The 25,005-nt window shown below is 37.7% G+C and overlaps 1 protein-coding gene across 1 annotated transcript; it reads right to left on the bottom strand.

Moving 5' to 3' along the window:
- Positions 1–6,460: 6,460 nt before the first annotated feature.
- Positions 6,461–6,799, bottom strand: LOC123860514 (elongin-C-like). Its single transcript, XM_045899207.1, has one exon. It carries the CDS (start codon positions 6,797–6,799, stop codon positions 6,461–6,463), a length of 339 nt encoding a protein of 112 aa, XP_045755163.1.
- Between the last annotated feature and the right edge of the window lie 18,206 nt (positions 6,800–25,005).

The raw sequence follows: 25,005 nt of genomic DNA, 5'->3' as shown, positions 1-25,005 counted from the left end.
ATAGCAGAAAACTTCTTTCTCCCTTTTCTTTTCTTTTCTTTTCTTTTCTTTTCTTTTCTTTTCTTTTCTTTACTTTTCTTTTCTTTTCTTTTCTTTTTCTTTTCCTTCTTTCTTTCTTTCCTTCCTTCCATCCTTCCTTCCTTCCTTCCCTCCTCCATATATCATAATAACTGAAAGTTAGTTAGAAGCCCCAGCAAAATAGAATGATGATTCTTTTTAGGTTCCAACCAAGGCCCCACTTCACAAAGCCCCCCTTACCATTCATGTGGCTTTAACCCATCCCAAGGTGTTAGAACAAAGTGAAGTTTTTATTCCCTAGGCTTGTGTACAGCTAGAGCTATAGATCTGGCGGAAGGGTTTTGCCTTTTTCTTGCTTGATCTGTTTGACCACCAGTTGCTGAAGAGCTACTGAGCTGAATGTAGCTGACCGGTGCTTAAGAGTGGTGGCAGGAAAGCAACATGAAAAGATTGTGTATTGGCCAAGATGGTGATGGTGAAAGAGCCTTAAAACAAAAAACAAAAAACAGCCCACAAAACAATTCTGAAGGTCTATATCAGACTGATTACTACAAGTCTGTGGGACCTGTCAAATGGGCATACAATGGTTAAAGTCATGGTCTAAAGTCTTACAGAACTGGTTTTGGGTCTCACGTAGGCATTTACTCTCTGTGAGGCCTAGGGTGCATTTTCCTCAGTAAGCTAACGGGAGGATCACTCATTGAGTAAAAGAATTAATTCAAGGCATTTGGCACATTTTTTTTTTTTTCATCGAATGAATGTTTATTGTATACCTGCCGTATGCCAAATTCTTGTTTATGTGCTAGGTATAGATCAGCAAATAAAAAGGAGCTGGAACTTGACTTTGTGGTGCTTTACCCTAGAATGGAAAAGACAAAAATAAAGCAAGTCAACATGCAAATAAATACTTGCAAATTGAGAAAATGCCCTGAAGAGCTAAGTAAGGCACACCAAGGCAGAGAATAAGACAGCCAGGAAGGAAGAGGGTAGAGGAGGGATTAGGTGAGACACTTGGGAACCTATTCCTGCTAAGGCATTCCAGGAAGGCTTCTTGGAGGAGACAATTTTTAAGTGGGACATTATGGAGGAGAGGATGACACCCAAACATAAAGCAAGTTTAGGGCGAGGGAAGCTGACTGAGAGGATTCCAAAAGAGGAAAACTCAGGCACAAAATCTCAGCAGGAGGAAAGAACTCAAGTGTTAAAAAGCTGAGAGAACAAGAGTGTAGCCCTGGGGTGATGGTGGGGGCACCCAGAACAAAGCCTGGCAGGAAGGAAGCATCTACGAAGGCTTTTCGTTTTTATTCTTGACGTTTTTATGAGGAAAAAATAAGGCAATATTTTTAAAACATCTAGCACACCTCTTGAGACATAATAGGTGCTCAACCAATAGAGTATATTGTTTGGGTTACTATTTTTAGCAGTACATGTAGCTTTGTTATTTTCTGAAAAACAAAACACTTCAGGTGTCTCCTCTTGATCATGCTCTTATGTATCTTTGTTTCTGTCACAATCTCTGACTCTTCCTGGGGGTTTTTTTCCGTACCTTCAGAGCACCACAATTAAGCTGTCGTACCCTCTAGATATTCCACACATGGTTGGTAGCCCCTTTGGAAGATTTGTTTCTCCAATATATTTGCATCATTTACTGCAAAGTTTTTTGTTTTGTTTATTTACTAAAACATTTTATTAAAGAGAAGTGACTAAAGAAAATAATTCAAAACTCAGTTTAGTTTGATCAAGTACCTCACCGTTGATATTGAGAGCAGTAACCATTCCTGTGACAATCTGGGAAGAAAAAAATGGGAGCCCTGCACTGAGTGCGGTTCAAGAACCCTCCTCCTCCCAAAACATGTGTTTGTCCCTCTCCAACCACAGAGAGGGCCTGTTACTCTCTCCAAATTATCACGAATGATTGATTTGAGATTCTGGATTCCTCAGAGCTTTTTCCAAATGAACAAAAGACAGTCCTGCTCGGAGTCTTGGTGGCATTTAGTCAGCCCTTTAATGTGATTCTAATGGTTTGTGTGTGTGTGAGAATTCACAGTAAATTCATTATGAAAACTCATTTACCACAGGGTTGACACCAGCAAAAGCCCGAGGCAGCTCAGGGAATTGTGGGACACGACATCTGTTTCAGTGAACATAACTCAGGCATTCCATATCCATGCTCGCTCATTGGTGCTTAATAGCTTCTTGCACAGCTCTTTTTCTCCTCAGGACATACACATTCAGACACAGAAAACCATAAAGGCCAAATGTCTTCTTTAATCCTCCGAGGCTTAGCTAGCTAAAAGGAAACTGTCAAGAGCCATAGCAACCAGCTATGTGAAAAGAAAAGAATAATAATAATAATTATTATTACTACTAATAATAATATGAAAAAAGCTAATATGCTGATTTAATACATTTAAGATTCTACCTTTATTTTGCCCTTTTTGTGTCACATTTTTATGCATATTTAAAACAGAATGTATAATTTGATCGTACCTACTTTGTTATGATTTACTGTTCATAACTTTGCTGAAGTGTAAATGGCCTCACATGCTAATTGGGTGTGCTTCCTGTGACATATGCAAACTGACTTAGAAACTAACATATGCTGTTATTACTCATAATAGATCAGCTTTGTCTGAAATATTTGTGCCCAAAATTACCATTTGGCATGTCTTCAAATTCAAATCCACCTTCTGCCCTGAGATGAAATTCAAGGATTTGTTTTCTGTTTTTTGTATTTTGGAGAGGCTGCTTTCACTGTTACAATAAGGAGTGTTCAGTGTTTACATTAGAATGACTATTTATGGGGGTTTAATATGTTGCTTGTTGCAAATTGCATCCGACGGAAACTTGGCAAAGTGGCACAGAGATGTGGGACCACATTCAACTATATTTAACATCATATCAGGCGGTTGATCTTTTGAAAATCTATGGTGTTAAATGGTATTTAGCATAATCTTACATAGTCTTTCCATCTTGTGCTTTGTAGAAGTTAAAAATGGCGCTGAGTCTTACAGTAACTTTGCAGGAAAAAAATGTGTTTTCTGGTTGTCAGCAGTTTACTAAGGTATGGAATGGGAACAAAGCCTAAAATCAACCTACTTGTTTGGGGGCTGTTAATGTTTTGTAGATTGTTACCGGATTTTTGTATTTCTGTATCATCTGGTATGATGCCCTTCTGTGGCTGAGTAGAGGATGGAGGCAGAAACCGATCTGGAAAAAAACATGCGTCAATGCTACAGAGTAACACAATAGCCAAAATAAAATGGCTACTTTGTATTACAAATAGCATTTTATAGAATTCCATACCAGTTCAAAATATTGCATTACATTGTAAAGGCTAATTAGCTAGATAATTCTGGATAGGTGGGATTGGAAAGAGATTATTGTTTCACAAACTTTAATTTGTACAAAGGTGAAATGGTTTAGATTTTCAAGACAGTTAAGATCATTGAATTGGAATCAGATTATGTAAACAATAGCGTCTCCAGTTTGTGTTTAACTTCAAAGGAAGATTGTGGTTTCTTGAAAATAACATTGTTAGGGGAAGCAATTCATCACGAGCCTTGATCATCCCTGTGTGTTCTTGTATACAAACTGCAAGGTATATCGGTCCCCTGATACTGAGCAGTCCACATAGTTAGCCACATGAGCCACGAAGCAGGTGCAGATGACCACAGCCTGGCCTCCATGTAACTGCTCACACTCTTATGGAGGGAAAAGGTTTGTTTGCTGCTTGCTCAGGAATTGCTGGTCCCTTGGCTCTGGGTTCCTCAGTTGCAGTACAACCCACTACATGTGTGGCATCCATCTGGTCCCATGGTGTCACCCATGGGACTTGGGGATCCAGGATGTGGCACCACTATGCTGATGTTTCTGCTGTGTGCTGTGCTGTAATATATGGTCTCATCTACATCTGGCATGTAAGGAATGGTCTCAGATTTATTCCCTCCCTTCTTCCATGAGGTTGGGATTCTTCCCTGACAAATACGTTTTGAAAGATCCTCCAAAAAATTGTTTTGGTTCGGTTTTTTTATGTTATGTTAGTCACCATACAGTACATCATTAGTTTTTGATGTAGTGTTTTGATTCTAATCATTTAAAAATTGTGTATTGGCAAACAAAGTATAATAAACAATGGAATGTATTTTAAATAGATAGCACAGACACTGCCCTTATTATGAGAAATTATTATCAACTTGTTAGAGTAGCATTAAAAATAACTCCCATTTACTGGCATCTATTATGTACATTTGTCTCATTTATTATCTCAACAGCCTTATAAGATCTGTATTATTATGCTGTTTTTGCACACCAGGGAAATTAGGCAGAGCTCATATAGTGACCTGCCTATATTAGATGGCTTTTGAACCCAGGTCTGTTTGGCTCTAAATCCAGCATCTAAATTCAGCTACCTTAAGACCAATGACTGCTGTAGGTATTTTAGGATTAGTTTTATTTCCTGATATAAATTTTATGTACTAAAACATTTGTTCTTAGAAGTATAGTCTTCTACCTCCAGGTGTGGCTCCTCTACACTTTTCACTCCATTGCACTGTTGTTCTGAAATCGTAAGTCATACACTTGGAATAAAATCAGGACTTTAAGTCATGATTTGAGCTGTGCTTGAGTATCATGGGACTTGGGCTGTTCCTTTATTTTATTTTATTTTATTTTTATTATTATGTTATGTTAACCACCATACAGTACATCATTAGTTTTTGGTGTAGTGTTCCATGATTCATTGTTTGCGTATAACACCCAGTGCTCCATGCAGAACGTGCCCTCTTTAATACCCATCTGTTTCTAATAAATAAGATAAGATGTTTCAAATAAACTTGATTGTTCATACTAGTAAATAACTAGATAGCCCAAAAAGGTTGAAATTATTTTAAATAAACTGCATCATGGTATATTTAATTTGTCATTTTTTCATACAATAGTATCTAGTTTTGCCAGACTCCTTGACGCTATAGATAAATGAGTAGAAGCTAGGCCAAGCAAAAGACCAGATGGCCTGAGGTGGATGGGAAGGAGTAGTCCTGTTGGGCATATTTGATATCTTATGTTTAGGGTTTTGTGCTTTTTTTCTTTTTCTTTTCTTTTTTTTTCCATTTCTAATGCCCCTGGCTGGAACTGCTACAATAACATAGTTACAATAAATAGAACAAAACCAGCTGATTCCACTAAGTCAATCTGATTACATTTTAAAACTTTACTTACTATCAAATTTTCTAACTGCATGCAAGCAATTAATACATGATTGAACATCTATTGGGGCTCTGTAGTATTTAGGCCAAAACTTCATGAAATAAAAACAGACTCTAAAATGTACTGCGGGGCATAGCCGCAGCAGCGGACTCCTGCGAACAAATAAGGATACTTCCCAAATGTGGCTTTGGAGAATCACTGTCTTAAAATTGGAAAGTTTTGAGCACTTGCAATTCTCAAGCTAGTGCCTGAAAAAAAGAGACGTGGGAGTTCCAGTTATATAAGATGGATTCTGACTCCGCGTACAAAAATAGCACAGGCCTGCCTGGTTGCTTGAATCTCCTGCCCTCAGGCACTGCAAACAGGAAGAAGGCAGGTCTAGGCTCTAAGGGATCTGGAGACTACACTATTGGAACTGTTCTCTTTAATTCAGAAAAAGATTACAAAATTCAGTGTGAAAATAGATACTTATAATGAGGAAAAAATTAAATCACATTTTAAAATATGACAAAACTGACAAATACCACAAATACTCTCAAACGCAGAAAAATGATATTATTTTTAATTAATTCACTTCTGGATTTACTTCCATACTATTTTTTAAGACACTTTTTTTTTTTTTGCTGTGTACCCTTTGATCACCTTTTCATGTGACAGCAATCATGTAACATTTTTTAAAGAGAAAAGAAAGTTCATTATTTCCCTCATGATGGTTGAGTAAAATCTGTATTTTTTGTGTTGATAATATTTAAAGTACTTCAGATTCCCAATTTGATATTAGAAATGTCCTGTGGACATTTAGTATAGTTGTCAAAGTTGTGAAAGTGTCTATCAAAATTTCTTTCACGTGTCAGCTGTACTATTTCAGGGCATTTCAAGTTTTCTTGTGCAATGACTACTTTTAAGCGGTCTTTGAATTGACAATTGGCATTAACTATTATGTGATTGGTGTTCTTGTAGGGTAATATTCTGAGTGTTTTATTATCTTTTTTTTTTTTTTTACAAATTGGCATATTTGTTTATTTCTCAATTTATGAAAATGAACTTAATTTGTTGATGTAGCAAACAAATTTCAACTCGATTGCTATGCCAAAGTACAGACGATAATCTGCTTTGCCATGAACTTTAAGGTTCAGTTGCACACAGGCGACATGCTATATCTGACAAAATTACTAACTGAACTGTAGGTATTAAATACTGAAAAAAGATGACAGTTTATTGTAACTGATCTTATTTAACAATCTAGGAAGTTGGCAGCCATCAGCCCCTCCCATACAATTGCAGGTGCAGTTGGGAATTCAGGAATCTCCAGGGCGCTGTTGGTGTAGAGAACCTCGTGGGTCAAATATATGCATACTTTTGGTAGCACGTGTGAAGCGATGTCTCTAAAACTGACTTCATTAATTTCATTCTCAGCAAACTGACCTGGGCCACTCAACATGGCTTTTATTTTTCCGGATGCTAGTGCCTGTTGTCTTTTTATATTAAATTCATGACCATCCAAAGGTATCAATTTGACATACATGGCGTCATTGCCTTCATAGCTACCATGGGTTTTCTCTTTTCCACCCATTACATTCTTACCAAATTCCACTTCACTTCCACAGGAACTTGGGTAGTTTCTGGGTGAGGCAGGGACACAGAGTCTGTCGCCTGCTTCCATCTACAGAAAGTCTGAGTACTTTATTATCTTTGTCACTCTATTCATATTGGTTATATCAGCAGGTAACTTACGCTTTTAAAAAATGTTTTCTTATGATTTACTTCTTTTCATTAATTGGAATCTCAAACCAAGTGCCTACTTATTTCTATTTGGAAATGATCTCTTCATATAAAAAATTATTGCTTTGATATGTTATGAATTTTTGTTGTTCCGCAACTCAGTTTTCATTGTAGGATCTTGTTCTTGATTTCCTTGCACATAGTTTTGATTCTCTGTCCTACACCACTGATTTTTAGCTGAGTTTTTAAACTTACTTTGTACGCAAGTTTTAAAACAAAAAAAAAAATAAAGCCAAATTATCTGAAATTTCCATCTGTTTTATTGAAACTTTCCAAAACATCCTTCCAGATTTCATTTAATATGGAATATTCCCAACTTAATTTCTCTGTAGCCAGGTCCCAAAACATAGTCACAGCCATGTGGAAGTGAACTGCTACAGGTGAAGTGTGATGAAGGGGCAGTAGGCACGGAAAGAGAAACTAGTCTTCATCAGCTGAGGTTAATATGTCTTACTTTCGTAAATGTTGAATCCAAAACTTCCATCATGTTAACACATTGCCGAAGTCTTTCTCTCGGGGACTTTGGAAGGACTCTTGCAGGTGCAGGGCTCCGAGGGTTAAGCTTCACCTGAACATGGATCTAGCCATAAGCAATCCAAAGAGCATATGGGCTCTGAAGTTGTAGATGGCTTCCATGATAATATATTCCAGAACCTCAGCCTTGCATGGGACAGAGAAAGGAGCAAGGGAAGGTAAGTTAGGCAATTTCACTAAGGCCTGGTTCAGATTTGAAGACTGGCAAGAATGACAACTTGGGCTCAGCTGAAGACTGTTGTCCCTTCTGCTCACTACTGAAGAAGTAAACTAATAGTGCAAAGAACAAACATGTGAGTAAAGAGACATTTCTTCTTAATGCTCCCTGAGTTCCTTGCCACAACAGCCTGAAGATTACTACTCAAAATTGGGTAACTGTCAAGGCCAGAGGCATAGAAGCCTTTAATCTTCCCTCAATTACCCCCAGGAGGAGTAACTTCTGCCCTCAAATGCCCACTGCCGCATTGGGCTTACTGCAGGCCTGGCCTTGTACGACTGAGAAGAGAGAATGGGCCAGAGTTAAGGCTTCTAACACAGGCCAGCATGGCCAACAGGCCTGGCTTTCCTGAGACTGGGGTGTTTCCCAAGATGTAGGTCTCAGTTAAAAATCAGGAGAGGGCACCTGGGTGGCTCAGTTGGTTAAGCAACTGCCTTCGTTTCAGGTCGTGATCCTGGAGTCCCGGGATCGAGTCCTGCATCGGGCTCCCTGCTCGGCAGGGAGTCTGCTTCTCCCTCTGACCCTCCTCCCTCTCATGCTCTCTGTCTCTCATTCTCTCTCTCGCAAATAAATAAAAAATTAAAAAAAAAAAAATCAGGAGAGTCCCAGGAGAATAAGGATGATTTGCCACCCTAAATCCTACATGGAGTCCTGTATCACAATAATCCCTCAGGGTCAGAACATGGATTGTGGAGAAAGCTAAACTGAGTTTGAATCCAGTTTCTAGTCATAGGTCTTGGGCAAATGGCTTAACATTTCTGGGCCTTATTTGAAAACCGGAGATAACAATGACTATAATCTAGAAGTTTTGTGAGAAATAAATTACTTACTAAATGTAAAGATCCTAGTATAGAGTCTGATACTTTCAAAACCAGCCACTCTCATCAATATCACTCACATTATCATCATCCAAAGAGTTAGGTCTGGGGGGGTTGTACTCAGCAGCAGTTTCCAGCTGATGGTGATATTTTCAACCAGGTAAATTGCAGGATCAGGACTCAATTGAGTCTTTCCAAATGAAAGCAGGATCTTTGAGAATGTCTTGGGGGTCCTAGAGAACAGATTTCTGTTTGGGGAAAGGAACTGGCAAGAACCAGGAAAGTTAAACATGTCTGATCAAATGGGCTGGTTTCATGGTAGCACACTGGCCCCATCAGGGGATTAGAACCACAACCAGAAAAGCTGAAGCTGGTTTGAATCTTGACTTTGTGTCCTTGGGCGACAAATGCTTCTCCGTATGTATCCTGTAGAATTTTTAAATGAAGATTACTACTAAGGGATGCTGAATTCCTAGCACTGAGCCTGGCTCCTGCTAGGCATTGACTAGGTGAGCTCTCTACACTTGCTATAGGTTAAAGGGTGATACAGATGAGCTGTCTTTAGCCTAGTAAAGCTGAGGGGTCATGTACCACTCTTGGAACCCATGACAAGTGAGCCAGATACTCAATGCCTTACTGTAAGGCCTGCAAAGATCTCCTTTGGCCAATTGCACATAGGTCCATCTATTCCGTATTGCCAATCTGGATGTCAAAGTGTCTGAGATCAGATCAGCTCCCAAATCAGAACCTTGGGATAAAGTGTCCATATTCCAGTGATCAGTTAGGCTGTGAGACCCAAGTGGGAGTGTCAATCAGGGTATCAGGAAGCTCTAGACATATATGAGAAAGCCCTAAAGAAGGGGCGGTGGTAGTGACATTGACGTCGGAAATAAGCTATAAGTCCCTCTAAGGCAGAAGGATGGAAACAGATACTTGCTGCTACTGCTGCAAGTGGAAGCTCAGCTCGCAAGGGTCTTCTAGAAGCTGGGGAAGGAAGAGGACTGAACTTTCATTGGACAGATAGTTGGCTTCATGACTCCACAGATTGGTTTAGATAAAGGGAATGTCCTTTGGTTTGGCTGTGGGAACTATTTTGGATCTGGAGGGGAAATTGGGTGAACAATATGTCAATAGTGATAAGGCAGTTGATTTCTACTGCACAGCGGCAATTGTCCTCATTGGATTGTGCTTACTGGTGTTGAGAATTCCAGAGAAGCATGCGTTTGGCAAAACTGAGGGAACCACTTGGGTCAGATAGCACTGAGGCCTCCCATGGAAGAGCATTCCAAAGGTCTGGGGAAAAATATGTTCACTAGTACACCTGCTAATTTATAAACTTCCAGAGAATAGGGATAATGCCTCGTTTGTTCTCTACATCCATAGCCATACCTCAAATATCTAGTAGGGTGACTAGCTTGATGAAGGGTCCAATAAATTTTTGTTCAGTCGTTGAACAAAGAAATTAATGAACACATGAATATATTCATCTTCAAGCATTACTATTTTTTTAAGATTTTATTTATTTATTTATTTAGCATGTGCATGTGAGCAGGGGAGGGGCAAAGGGAGAAGGACAGTGAGAATCTCAAGCAGACTCCACGCAGAGCGTGGAGCCTGATGTGGGGTTTGATCTCATGACCCTGGGATCATGACCTGAGGTTAAACTGAGAGTTGGATACTTAACCAACTGAGCCATCCAGGCACCCCTAAAATATTGGTTTTCAAATGCCCTGGGTGACTTTAGCTGCAGGTTATCCATTCAGGGATCTGTTAAATAACTAGAATATCAGAACATTGGAAAACAGCATAATGTTATAGAAAGTAGAGGGGAATTGCATCCCAACTCAAATGGCAGACAGTATTTCTTAGTTGCCATACTTAATTATTTGACCCAAAGTAATAGGTTGTCTAAAGCTACTGCACAGATTTGGAGCTGAGGAGTGTTTTCACTTGAAATTCTTTTGGCTGATTTGATGAAGCCTTGTATTCCCCACAATGAAGAAGCAATAGCTGTTGTTTGATGTATCTAAGAGAGCAAGATGGGTTTGTGTTATATAAAGGTTTAGGTAGCAGAAGTTTAAAATGCAAAAACTCACCCTATGTATTATGATTTTTTCAAAATAGTTACATTCTAAAACTTTAAGAGTTAAAAAGAGCTCTGCTTTAGACAATTTTCCCACTGCTGTCTTTTATGAGGGCTTCTAAAATAATATTTTCTCCTTTAGAGAAAAACACAAACTTTCTAAATTAATTTAAACTATCTGCTTTATTGTTCATCACCTTTGGCACATCATGTAGCAAATCTTATACTAAAAATCAGCATGTGGAGCATTAGTACAATCCACAAAATCCTCTTGGAGGGAAAAAAATTAAAGAAATATCCCAGGGCATAACATGCAAAACCACTTTTCACTAATCAAAGAATCATTGCAGACTTGGCTGACAATCCTCTAATAAATTATCTTCATTGTTGCTCAGAAACATATGCTCTGTGAATACAGCACATTCCATATTATCTAAAATTCAGTATTGAGGTTTGAGGCTGTTTTTAGTCCAGCAAGGGAATGAAAGATGACTTTTCACTTAATTCCCATGCCCTTTCGTGCCCCTAGCAAAATTGTTGACCTTTCTGTGTTTACATTCATAGAACAGAAACCCTAACTTGATTAATAAGGATGCAAAAAGAATTAGCTTGAGTTTGTGATTAATTCAGCTGCATCAACTTAGTTTGCATACACTAACTAAACCAGAGAAGTTTAGATGGGCTGTTGTGTATGTTTATTTCATTTAATACAAATTGAGATTTCTAAAATATGTGCACTTGACTTTTTTCTAAGTAGAAAATTTATCCATAATCCTGGTCAATACTGGTTTTTTATTGAAGATCGAGGATATTAAGTAGATTATATCACCAAGAAACCACTGTTTTCTATTGCTATTTTTAAAACTTAAATAAGAGATTTTCTTGTCTATGGTCATGATACTTAAGGAAACTCACTAGGTGGGTCACTTTATCTACTCAAAGATATAACCCGATATTACTCTGAAATGAACTGTAGAGCCAGGGTAAGTATTTTGGAGGACATATTTTGAACAAATACTTGGCAACAGTATTATTTGCATATGATGAAAATGATAAGAATGTTATTTTATTTTTTTTTTAGAAATCAATTAACCTCCTACAAAAAGAAAGCTTAAGAGAACATCTATACCTAGATGGGCCAAACCTGTTAAGCCCATGACTGTACTCAAAACCCCTCAGGATATGAGTCCACAGAACTTGGGGAGGGCACCATCATGCCATACAACTGCTAAAACCATCTTCTGGTTTGGTGCCTTTCTCTGAGAATAGTGTAGCAGAACAACAGTGTTGTCAATGTCTGAACACTTTTTGTGACAATTGTCTTCATAAAGAAAGCAAGATGTTAGAAAAATGTTTCTAGGACAATATTATTTATGCCCTGTTCCATTACACTCCCTTGATTTAAAATGATTCTTCTTTCAAAGAAACTCAAAATCCTACAAATATAATCCATATTGTTGAGCAGGACTACAGAACAATCATTTAAAGATGGTGTCTGGCCATTCACTAATTCACTTATTTAACAAACATTGACTGAGAAGGAAGGAGGTCAGCTAAAAGGAAGGAAGACACTAAAGATGCTCACAGGTTGCTGTTTGGAAAGGGCCTCTCAGGAAAGTAAAGTGATGAGAAATGTATGTCTGGCTCTTGGGTTTGTAAGTCCAGGGATTCTCTTTTTCAGTGTATGCATAGGTGATATGACTCAGGAGGACAAATGAATGAGACATGGTATAATAAAAAAAAAGAAAGAATCCTGAAAGCAGCAAAAGAAGTGATTCATCACATACAAGGGAGCTCCCATAAGATTTTCAGAAGACTTCTCAGCAGAAACATTTCAATCCAGGAGGGAGTGGGATGATATATTCAAAGTGCTAAAAGAAAAAAAACCAACAATAACAACAAACCTGCCAACCAAGAATACTCTATCGGGCAAAACTGTCCTTCAAAAAATGAAGGAGAATTAAAGATCATCCCAGATTAAAAAAAAAAGCTGAGTGAGTTCATCACCCCACCACGCATGCCTTACAAGAGTTGCTAAAGGAAGTCCTTCAGGTTGAAATGAAAGGATGCTAGGTAGCAACACGAAAGGATATAAAAATATAAAACTCTCTAGTAAAGGTAAATATATAGACAAATACAGAATCCTGTAACACTGTAATGGTGCTGCATAATCATTTTCAATTTAGGTATAGAATTTAAAGGATAAAAACACAAATCTGTAATTATAAAACTATGTTAAAGGATACAAAACATTAAATAGCTATAATATGTGACAATGATAACATACAGTGGTGGAGGGAATGTAAAGGAGTAGAATTTTAATTTGACTGAAGTTAAGTTGTTATCAATTTAAAATAGATTGTTATAACTAGAAGATATTTTGCATAATCTGCATGGTAGCCACAAAGAAAACACCTATAGAAGTCGTGCAAAGGAAAATGAGAAAGGAATCAAAATATGTCATTACAAAAAAAAAAAAAACCACAAAGGGAGGCAACAAGAGAGAGGAAAAGGACAAAGTAACTATAGAAAATACAGAAACCAATGGGTGGAGGGTGGGAGTAACAGGGTGACAGGTACTAAAGAGGGCACGTGTTGTGATGAGCACTGGGTGTTATACATAACTAATGAATCATTGAACACTACATCAAAAACTAAGATGTACTATACAGGGGTTAACTGAACATAATAAAAAAATAAAAAATAAAATAAAAAATAAAAAATGGTTTTATCACACACACAAAAAAGAAAATACAGAAACCAAAGAACAGAATAGCATTATAAGGACCTTTCCTGCCATTAACTACTTCAAATATAAATGGTTTAAACTCTCCAAACAAAAGACATAGAATAGATGAATGGATAAAAAAGTAAGTTCCCACCATATGCTGTCTAAGAGACTCACTTTAGATATAATGACAGTGAAAGAATGGAAAAAGATATTCCATGCAAATAGTAACCAAAACAAAGTAGAGATGGATGTGCTTATATCAGACAAAATCAGTCAAAAGCTGTTACAAGAGACAAAGAAGGACATTATATAATCATAAATAATCAACTCACAAGGAATATATAACACTTATAAATATATTTGCACCTAGCAGCAGAGCAACCAAATGAATGAAGCAAATATTGACAGAATTGAAGGGGGGATATAGACGGTAACAAATAACAGTAGAGACTTCAAAACTCTACTTTTAATAATAGGTAGATCAGTCAGACAGATCAATAAAGAAACAGAGGACTTGAACAACACTATAGACCAATTGGTCCTAATAGACATGTACAACGCATTCCACCTAACAAGAGCAGAATATTCTTCTCAAGCCCATGTAGAATATTCTCCATGATTGATCACACATTAGGCCACAAAACAAAATAACTACCACCTCCTTTCTTCTCCCTAGCTAGAGCAGGAGAATCTTCGGTCCACCCCAACTGGAAATACACAAGAGAAAGGAATTCTGGAAAATAAAGTTCAGTCCAGTCAAGTGGACTCATCTTTTGAGTCTATAAATTTATGTAGTTTGTTCTCTTCTTTTCTCAACTTACATATTCTGCTACTTCATCCCTCTCTATGACTTCTAAGTGAATATTCCCCAACTTTATACACCCAGCTTAGCTGACTTGTCTTCCTTCTGAGCTATAAGCTTAGACATCAAAGATGCCCCCTGGACATCACCTTGATATTTCACATGACCCTCAACTTGTTCAAAATGAATTCATCTCTCTCATCTTTGTATAGTTCTTATTCTGGTTAAGGGTACCATTATTTACCTAGCATCCAAATCAGAAATCTTTTATTCATTCTATATAGCTTTCTCTCTTAGATACCTATGACTAGTAGATACCAATTTCTATGTGTTCTATTTATTCTACATTACCACTGCTATTTCTCAGTTTAAGTCATTGTCACCTCACACATAAATCATTGCAACCATGTCCCATCACCTACCCTCTCTCCCCTTACCCTATCATCCTCTGTGCGCTAAGTATAGAAATCTGATCTTATTACTCCCCTGTTTAAAATCCTTCACTTGTTCCCTTTAACCTAAAAGATGAAACCCAAACTTTGTGTAGCATTAAAAATTCTCAAAGATCTGATCATGGCCTACCTTTGTAATTATGTTTTCTATTATCCTGTTGTAGCTCTTATATTTGCTCCCTTTTATAAGACTCAAACTGGGCCTATTTTATTAGTCCTCCTGTGGAAATTCTTATTCTGGAGTTGGCTTTCTTCTCTGTTGCTGGAATGGGTAGGATGTGAGCCTTTAACTCCCTGTGGTTGTATTCTCTACCCTTTGGGAAGCCCCCTGTATAGTGAAAAAGACTCATGAAATGTAAAACCAATCAGAGATTGGAGACTGAAAGAAAGAAAGATGGAGAAACAGAGTCCTAATAGAAGTTCTGTCCCTGGATCCCACTGTCCCAAAGGCTACCTTTGCTTTTAAATCAACAGGTTTCCTTTTTTATGTTTAAGTTCATTTGAGCTATATTTCTGTCTTTGCTCCTTGCAGAAAAGGAGCACTGACTCATACAATCCCCACACATACACTTAATGTTTAGTCATACCTCACCACATTCACAAGCACTCCCTGCCCCATGTCTCTGTGTCTTTGCACACAGTATTCCTCATATTTTGTGGATGAGCTGTAGGATTATCCTTCAAGACTCTGAACATCACTTCTTACCAAATTCTCTCTTGATACCTTCAGATTAAGCTGACCATTAAGCTCTGAGGGCCTAAACATAGCTACAGAATTGATCACCCTGCATTAATTATGTATTTCCCTTATTAGGTGGTGACATTTTTAGGAAAGGGACCCTGCCTTATTCATTTTGTATAATACGTCATCACAATGTCTGAGACAATGTCTAAAGTGTTTAACTCATATTTGTTAAATGATGGATGATTTCATGACTATGCTCCCTATTTTGGAGAGGAATTATTTTTGCGCTCAGAGAAAAGTCTTACTGATTTTGGGTAGTACTTGTTGAAACTCTCTATTTTATCATTTCATTAATGCTCTATGTGAACAAGGAAAGGACCAAATTGTTTCTATTTTATAAAAGGTATAAATAAGTTATTTTATAGTATTTTTTCAAAAATAAAAATTAACAAAAGAAATGGGAATAAAACTGAAAGGAGATCTCCTTTAGGACTTGGATTTCTGGGCACTGCAAAGCAAGATTGATATTAACATGCAACAATCCAGTGGAGACTCAGCCAAGTCCTGAGGCAAAGTTTTCAGCATAAATACCCTTGTGTTTTCAGCTTCAAATTCGGTATGTATAAATGCCTAAGAGTTAAGCTTCACATTCATTTTTTTTCAAAGATTAACAATGATAAATAAGTGTACCTATGTGCAATTGTTCAAAGAAAGATCTGTAGCATCCCAATTTTGGTCATTTTCCTGATGTTCAAAACAAAACTCTAAGTTAGTCTATGTGAAATTGCATAAGACAGCTTCTGTATTTCATTTTCAAATTCTTTTGTACTGTTCACTGCAATAGATCCAAAGAAATAATTTTGGTGATTTAATGCTATTTTATTGTACTTGAGATTAATCTCCAAATTGATAAATGTGTATAATTTTAGTCAACTAGATAGAGATTAAATACTTGTAAACTGTATATTTTAGCTCTAATAACAACGTTCTTATATTTTAAAGCATGCCTGAAGATATTTTTGGCCTAGTAATGCAATACAGTGCTGAGTTCAGTGGAATTATAATAGAAATTTGTTTCATTGAACTGCAGCAAAGCCCTGAATCTAACCAGTACCTTCTCTCATCTGTAGTCAAACACCACCTTTTAAGGTTTTTAGCTAAGATAAGGATCTATGTTCATCGGATTTTAATCCCAAAGGTAGAGATGACCACTGGAATCAATGAACCCTGATTCTTTTCTATAGGAAAGCTGGAAATCTTTGGGAAATTCTTTACAAAACATAATGTTGGAGGAGGACTTTTTCCTTTTTGATCTTCCTTTTCTCTGACTACAAGTTCTCAGAAGAGAACTATAACAGATCTGACTGTTCTTACACTTTTTAACTGGGCTACTGTAGCTCAGAAGAGGTGGTTTTTTTTCTTTCTTTCTCTCTTATCACTTTTCTTTTCTCCTCTTTTTTTTTAATGTATGTGAAATGTCAGTGAGCTAAAAAGAGTTGAGTGAGCACAACTTCTTCATTTGATATTCTTGCCTTTGGCCAACCACTTCTATTTTTCTCTTTCAGGAAACACTGGAGGAGTTGATGAAGAGTGAGTCAAATTTAAGAGCCCTTAAGAAGAAACTGAGACCAGATCTCTTTATGTCTTTAATATTTTCCAGCAATGATAGAACCACATGATAAAGAAAGAGATGCTGTAGTAATTTTGTACTAGTGATGGTGATGGAGTACTGAAGGAAAATCCCACTCAAAATATTATGCTGTGAGTCATGCAAATTGACTTTAAGTTGTATGAGGGCAAAGGGGGTTCCAAAGGATCTGAAATTGAAAAATGAGTCTTGGTTTTTTTTATTAGCCATTTCCAAACTGTTGTTTTATGCACTGATTTATTCTCAGAGGTCATTGCTAAGACTTGTTCATAGTGGATGCTCAATAATTATATGCTAAATGATTTCTTATTGAAGATAGGAACTGTATTTATTTTTATGAAAATAATGTTTTACTTGAATCTTAGTCACAGAACAGAATGAAAGAGCAATATAATAATTATTTTATTATAATTATTATCTATCAAGTGCCTTTAATTTGTAATTGTAATGTGCATTGTAATGTGCATATATTACTTGGTATCTCTCCATGATAACAGGGCTTTCCAGAAGTCTCAATTTCTTAGGAACAAACTGAATGATCAGCAAGCATCTGTTATCAATACTCTAAAATTTGATAACATAATGATGTCCTATTAGTGGTAATGTTAGTTTTGTTTGCAAAATAAACTTATTTTAAATAAGATAACCACAGAAAAAGCATTTAAAGGTTTTCTCTAAAAAACCTAACCATCCAGAAAGACATATTTTAAGTTTGCTACAGTAGTGAGAAGTCAACTGTGAAATGGAGTATTTCCTATATTTTATTTCTTCCTATAAGTAAGTTTTAAAAATTGCTTTATTAAATAATTGACTACCCTCAACTGGCAAATCCTGATTTTAAAAATATTATAGTGATGGATATGATAGAGAATAGCTTTAGGATCTTTAAATATTTGGGATGTACTAAAGAAACTGGATATGTCCTAAGTGACAAGAGTGAGTCAGTGTTTTTGGACCTCAGGTTTACGTGGCGAAGATGAGGCAGAGTATGTAGCATTGATTCATTACTAGCAAGATAGCAACCTACCACTTTTTTTTTTTTCTGAAAGCTGGACACTAAAAAACTGGGCAAGACAGAAAATATGCTTTTAGTATAAAGCCTCTGGGTTTTGAAGAAGCTTCTGTTTTGTCTATCTAATCAAATGTTCTTAAACTTTAATTAACAGAGAATATGAGAGGGATGGGATGTGGACCAGAGATAATGTTAATGCATTGTAAGATGGAATTACAGGAGCAGCCAAGACATTTATTGAAATGAAGTATTTAGTTTCAAAGCAGTCTACATTGATGTTCTGTTATAACAATTTTATTTTGACTGTATCAAATGATGGATGAAGATGCAGTTATCTGGTCTGATGGATGTGGTACTATGCAAAGGTGCAATGCTCTGTGCTTTCTTATTGAATAATTGAACTTGAATTTTCCCCCAGAGAATAACTAGACACTGCATTTTCAACTAATTTACTATCTTGAAAATTTCTATTTAGTTGGCAACATAATCATGGTTACTTTATTATCAAATAACAAATAATTTTGTATGATTAGTAGCATAATAATTGTTAGAATTTGGTCAGCAATTTGTCTGTGATGATGGTGCCATGTGAGAGTACATAAGGATCTGTTATCTACTGAATTGTGTTCTTCAAAATTTATATGTTGAAGCTCTAACCCCCGACATGACTGCGTTTGGAGATAGGTCCTTTAAGGAGGTAATTAAGAAATAATGAGGTCGTAAGAGTGGGGCCCTAATGTAGTAGAACTGTGTTCATAGAAGAAGGAAAAAAGACACCAGGAGTGTTCATGCATGGAGGCAAAGCAGTGAGAGGGCAGCCATCTGCAAACCAGCAAGAGAGGTCTCACCAGAAACCAACCCTGCTGACAACTTGATCTTGGACTTCCAGACTCCAGAACTATGAGAAAATAAATTTCTTTGTTTAAGTCACCAAGTCCATCGTGTTCTGTTATTGTAGACTTTGCAAACTACTACATGGGGTCTTATGGGATATCAACTTCAGAGTTTTGCTACAGCTTCAACTCTTCTTGGTTTCCCTGAGTACCTAGTTCTGGACTTATCACAAGGATAAGCTTCTTGAGCTTCTTGAGCTCTATTTTCTAATGGCACCATCTTTGATTTAGTGAATTCCATGCTCGCTACCACAATAAACATAAAAATAAATTTTTATTGTGGTAAAATATGCATAATGTAAATTTTACCATTTTGGCGATTTCTAAGTATACAGTTTTATGGCATTAAATAGACCCACATTGTTGTACAACCATCACTTATACAACCATCCCCACCATACTACCATCCATCTCTGGAACTTTTTCATCTTCTCCAACTGAAACTCTATACTATAAGATACTAACTCCATGTTCTCTGTCCCCTCACCTCCTAGGAAACATCATTCTACTTTCTGTCTTTATGAATTTTACTATTCTAGGTAACTCATACAAATGGAATCATCCAATATTTATAATTTTATGACTGGCTTATTTCACTTAGCATAATGTTTTCAAGGCCCATCTGTGTTGTAGCATGTATCAGATTCCTCTGTTTTAAGGCTGAATAATAGTCCATTGTGTGTGTGTGTGTGTATATATATATATGTATCAAGCATTCATCCTTCAATAGACGCTAGGTTGCTTCCATCTTTTGGTAATTGTGAATAATACTGCTATGAATACAGCTATGAATAATACTGCTATGAATAATGAACAAATATCTGTTCAAGTCCCTGCTTTCTAATTTATTTATTTTTTATGTTATGTTAATCGCCATACATTACATCATTAGTTTTTGATGTAGTGTTCCATGATTCATTGTTGGTGTATAACACCCAGTGCTCCATTCAATACGTGCCCTCTTTAATACCCATCACCAGGCTCACCCATCTCCCCACTGCCCTCCCCTCTAGAACCCTCAGTTTGTTTCTGAGAGTCCATAGTCTCTCATGGTTTGTCTCCCCCTTCGATTTCTCCCCTTTCATTCTTCCCTTCTGCTATCTTCTTCTTCTTCTTTTTTTTTTTTAACATATAATGTATTATTTGTTTCAGAGGTACAGATCTGTGATTCAACAGTCTTACACAATTCACAGCGCTCACCATAGCACATACCCTCCCCAATGTCTATCACCCAGACACCCCATCCCTCCCACCCCCGCAAAACTCCAGCAACACTCAGTTTGTTTCCTGAGATTAAGAATTCCTCATATCAGTGAGGTCATATGATACATGTCTTTCTCTGATTGACTTATTTTGCTCAGCATAACACCCTCCAGTTCCATCCACGTTGTTGCAAATGGCAAGATTTCATTCCTTTTGATGGCTGCATAATATTCCATTGTATATATATACCACTTCTTCTTTATCCATTCATCTGTCAATGGACATCTTGGCTCTTTCCACAGTTTGGCTATTGTGGACATTGCTGCTATAAACATTGGGGTGCACGTACCCCTTCGGATCCCTACATTTGTGTCTTTGGGGTAAATACCCAGTAGTGCAATTGCTGGATCGTAGGGTAGCTCTATTTTCAACTTTTTGAGGAACCTCCATACTGTTTTCCAGAGTGGCTGCACCAGCTTGCATTCCCACCAACAGTGTAGGACAGTTCCCCTTTTTCCACATCCCCGCCAACATCTGTCATTTCCTGACTTGTTAATTTTAGCCATTCTGACTGGTGTGAGATGGTATCTCATTGAGGTTTTCATTTGGATTTCCCTGATGCCCAGCGATGCTGAGCACTTTTTCATGTGTCTGTTGGCCATTTGGATGTCTTCTTTGCAGAAATATCTGTTCATATCTTCTGACCATTTCTTTATTGGATCATTTGTTCTTTGGGTGTTGAGTTTGATAAGTTCTTTATAGATTTTGGATACTAGCCTTTTATCTGATATGTCATTTGCAAATATCTTCTCCCATTCCCCCGGTTGTCTTTTGGTTTTGTTGACTGTTTCTTTTGCTGTGCAAAAGCTTTTTATCTTGATGAAGTCCCAATAGTTCATTTTTGCCCTTGCTTCCCTTGCCTTTGGCGATGTTTCTAGGAAGAAGTTGCTGCGGCTGAGGTCGAAGAGGTTGCTGCCTGTGTTCTCCTTTAGGATTTTGATGGACTCCTGTCTCACATTTAGGTCTTTCAATCATTTGGAGTCTATTTTTGTGTGTGGTGTAAGGAAATAGTCCAGTTTCATTCTTCTGCACATGGCTGTCCAATTTTCCCAACACCATTTGTTGAAGAGACTGTCTTTTTTCCATTGGACATTCTTTCCTGCTTTGTCAAAGATTAGTTGACCATAGAGTTGAGAGTCCATTTTTGGGCTCTCTATTTTGTTCCACTGATCTATGTGTCTGTTTTTGTGCCATACCATACTGTCTTGATGATGGCAGCTTTGTAATAGAGCTTGAAGTCCGGAATTGTGATGCCACTAGCTTTGCTTTTCTTTTTCAACATTCCTCTGGCTATTCGGGGTCTTTTCTGGTTCCATACAAATTTTAGGATTATTTCTTCCATTTCTTTGAAAAAAGTTGATGGTACTTTGATAGGGATTGCATTGAATGTGTAGATTGCTCTAGGTAACATTGACATCTTCACAATATTTGTTCTTCCAATCCATGAGCATGGAACATTTTTCCATTTCTTTGTGTCTTCCTCAATTTCTTTCATGAGTATTTTATAGTTTTCTGAGTACAGATTCTTTGCCTCTTTGGTTAGATTTATTCCTAGGTATCTTATGGTTTTGTGTGCAATTGAAAATGGGATTGACTCCTTAATTTCTCTTTCTTCTCTCTTGTTGTTGGTGTATAGGAATGCCACTGATTTCTGTTCATTGATTTTATATCCTGCCACTTTACTGAATTCCTGTATGAGTTCTAGCAGTTTTGGGGTGGAGTCTTTTGGGTTTTCATCATAAAGTATCATATCATCTGCAAAGAGTGAGTGTTTGACTTCTTCCTTGCTGATTCAGATGCCTTTTATTTCTTTTTTTGTCTGATTGCTGTGGCTGGGACTTCTAACACTATGTTGAATAGCAGTGGTGATAGTGGACATTCCTGCCATGTTCCTGACCTTAGGGGGAAAGCTCTCAGTTTTTCCCCATTGAGAATGATATTCGCTGTGGGTTTTTCATAGATGGCTTTTATGATATTGAGGTATGTACCCTCTATCCCTATGTTACGGGCATAGATATTACAATTGTTAGATCCTCTTGTTGGATAGACCCTTTAAGTATGATATAGTGTCCTTCCTCATCTCTTATTATAGTCTTTGGCTTAAAATCTAATTTGTCTGATATAAGGATTGCAACTCCAGCTTTCTTTTGGTGTCCATTAGCATGGTAAATGGTTTTCCACCCCCTCACTTTAAACCTGGGGGTGTCTTTGGGTCTAAAATGAGTCTCTTGCAGACAGCATATCGATGGTCTTGTTTTTTTATCCAATCTGATACCCTGTGTCTTTTGATTGGGGCATTTAGCTCATTTACATTCAGGGTAACTATTGAAAGATACGAATATAGTGCCATTGTATTGCCTGTAAGGTGACTGTTACTGTATATTGTCTGTGTTCCTTTCTGGTCTCTGTTACTTTTAGGCTCTCTTTGCTTAGAGAACTACCCTTTCAATATTTCTTGTAGGGCTGGTTTGGAGTTTGCAAATTCCTTTAATTTTTGTTTGTCCTGGAAGCTTTTTATCTCTCCTTCTATTTTCAGTGACAGCCTAGCTGGATATAGTGTTCTTGGTTGCATATTTTTCTCATTTAGTGCTCTGAATATATCATGCCAGTCCTTTCAGGCCTGCCAGGTCTCTGTGGATAGGTCTGTTGCCAATCTAATGTTTCTACCATTGTAGGTTATAGATCTCTTGTCCCGAGCTGCTTTCAGGATTTTCTCTTTGTCTGTGAGTGTCGTAAGTTTTACTATTAGATGTCAGGGTGTTGACCTATTTTTATTGATTTTGAGGGGGGTTCTCTGTGCCTCCTGGATTTTGATGCCTGTTTCCTTCCCCAAATTAGGGAAGTTCTCTGCTATAATTTGCTCCAATATACCTTCTGCCCCCTTCTCTCTTTCTTCTTCTTCTGGGATCCCAATTATTCTAATATGGTTTCATCTTATGGTATCACTTATCTCTCGAATTCTGTCCTTGTGATCCAGTAGTTGTTTATCTCTCTTTTTCTCAGCTTCTTTATTTTCCATCATTTGGTCTTCTATATCACTAATTCTCTCTCCTGCCTCATTTATCCTTGCAGTTAGAGCTTCCATTTTTGATTGCACCTCATTAATAGCCTTTTTGATTTTAACTTGGTTAGATTTTAGTTCTTTTATTTCTCCAGAAAGGGTTTCTCTAATATCTTCCATGCTTTTTTCAAGCCCAGCTAGTATCTTTAAAATCATCATTCTGAACTCTATTTCCAACATCTTACTAATGTCTATATTGATTAGGTCCCTGGCAGTCAGTATTGCCTCTTGTTCTTTTTTGGGGGGTGATTTTTTCCATCTTGTCATTTTGTCCAGAGGAGAATAGATGAATGAGAGAACAAAATGCTAACAGGGTAACAATGACCCCAGAAAAATATACACTAAACAAATCAGAAGAGATCTGAAACTGGGGGAAAAGAAAGGGAAAGAAAGAAAAAAGAAAAGAAAAAAAGAAAAAGATAAAAACAAACAAAAAAACAAAATATGATCAAATATGATCAGGCTGGTGTATAGATCAGTGCCACACACTAGATTTTGGGCATATTTCGGTCTGTTAGGAGAACGTGCCTCCCAAAATTTTAAAGAAAGAAAAACTTATATATGTACAAAAAAAAGGGTAAATACGATGAAGGGATGGAATATGACTGTAAAGATTGAAATTATAAACATTTTATAAGAGGAATTGATAAGATAAGAAGTTGTTTGAAAAAAGAAAGAAGAGGATTTAAAAAAAAAAGGGAGAGAATGTGATCAGGCAGGAGACTAGAACAAAGCCATATACTAGAGATTTAGGGTATATTTTGGTCTGTTAGAAGAAACTGTATCCCAAAATTTTAAAGAGAGAACAACTAATATATATATATATATACCAAAAATAAGGTTAACTACTATGAAGGGATAGAATGTGACTCTAAAAATGAAAAATAAAAGAGATTTTTAAAAAAGGGATTGATAAAATGTTGGTTGAAAAAGAGAAAAAGAAAAATTCAAAAAAAAGAAAAAAGTTAAAAAAAATTAACTTTGAAAGACTAAAGAATCATGGGAAAAAAGCCATGAATTCTATGTGCAGTTATTTCCCTAGCACTGGAGTTTTGCAGTTCTCATCGGTAACCTTGGTCTTGGCTGGCAGTTCTTGCTGATCTTCTGGGGGAGGGGTCTGTTGCCGTGGTTCCCAAATGTCTTTGCCGGAGGCGGAATTGCCCCGCCCTTGCCCCCTCCCGGCTAAGTCATCTGCTCGGGTTTGCTCTCGGGAGCTTTTGTTTCCTGCGAGCTTTCAGTAGAGCTTCGGAGGCCGAAAGTGAAAATGGCGGCCTCCCAATCTCCGCCCCGGAGGAACCAAGAACTCGGGGCCCCACTCCTCAGTGAGCCCGCAGAGAAAAGCCGTCAGTCACTCCCGTCTCCCCGGTCTCCGGCCACACTCTGTGCTAACCCGGCCTGTGACCCAGCGTTTCTATCTCTGGCACCCGACCCCGTGTGGAGTCTCCAAACCCAGCAGATCCCTGCGGTGCACTCCCGCGCCGCTCCTCCCGGGGAAGAAGGTGAGTCTCCCCGGATCTGCTGCTTGTTGGGTCCCTGCTGGAGGAGCAGTGGCTCGACTGTGCCGTGGATCACGGTTTATGGCCACCCTGAGCTGAGAGCCCGCGCCTCGGCTCCGTCTCTGCAGCCGGCTTCCCCGCTCAGATACCTGGGAGCTCTGCCACACTCAGGCACCCCTGGTCTTTCTGTGACCCCGAGGGTCCTGAGACCACACTGTCCCAGCAAGGGTTCCATCCCCTGCTTAGCCACCAGAGTGACGTCCCTCAGCGGAGCAGACTTTTAAAAGTTCCGATTTTGTGCT

This window comes from Mirounga angustirostris, unplaced genomic scaffold, assembly GCF_029215605.1.
Source record: "Mirounga angustirostris isolate CCGP_5_RB_7025 unplaced genomic scaffold, mMirAng1.0.hap1 SCAF_4, whole genome shotgun sequence".
Lineage (NCBI taxonomy): Eukaryota > Metazoa > Chordata > Mammalia > Carnivora > Phocidae > Mirounga > Mirounga angustirostris.
This window is presented reverse-complemented; position numbering and strand designations above follow the sequence as displayed.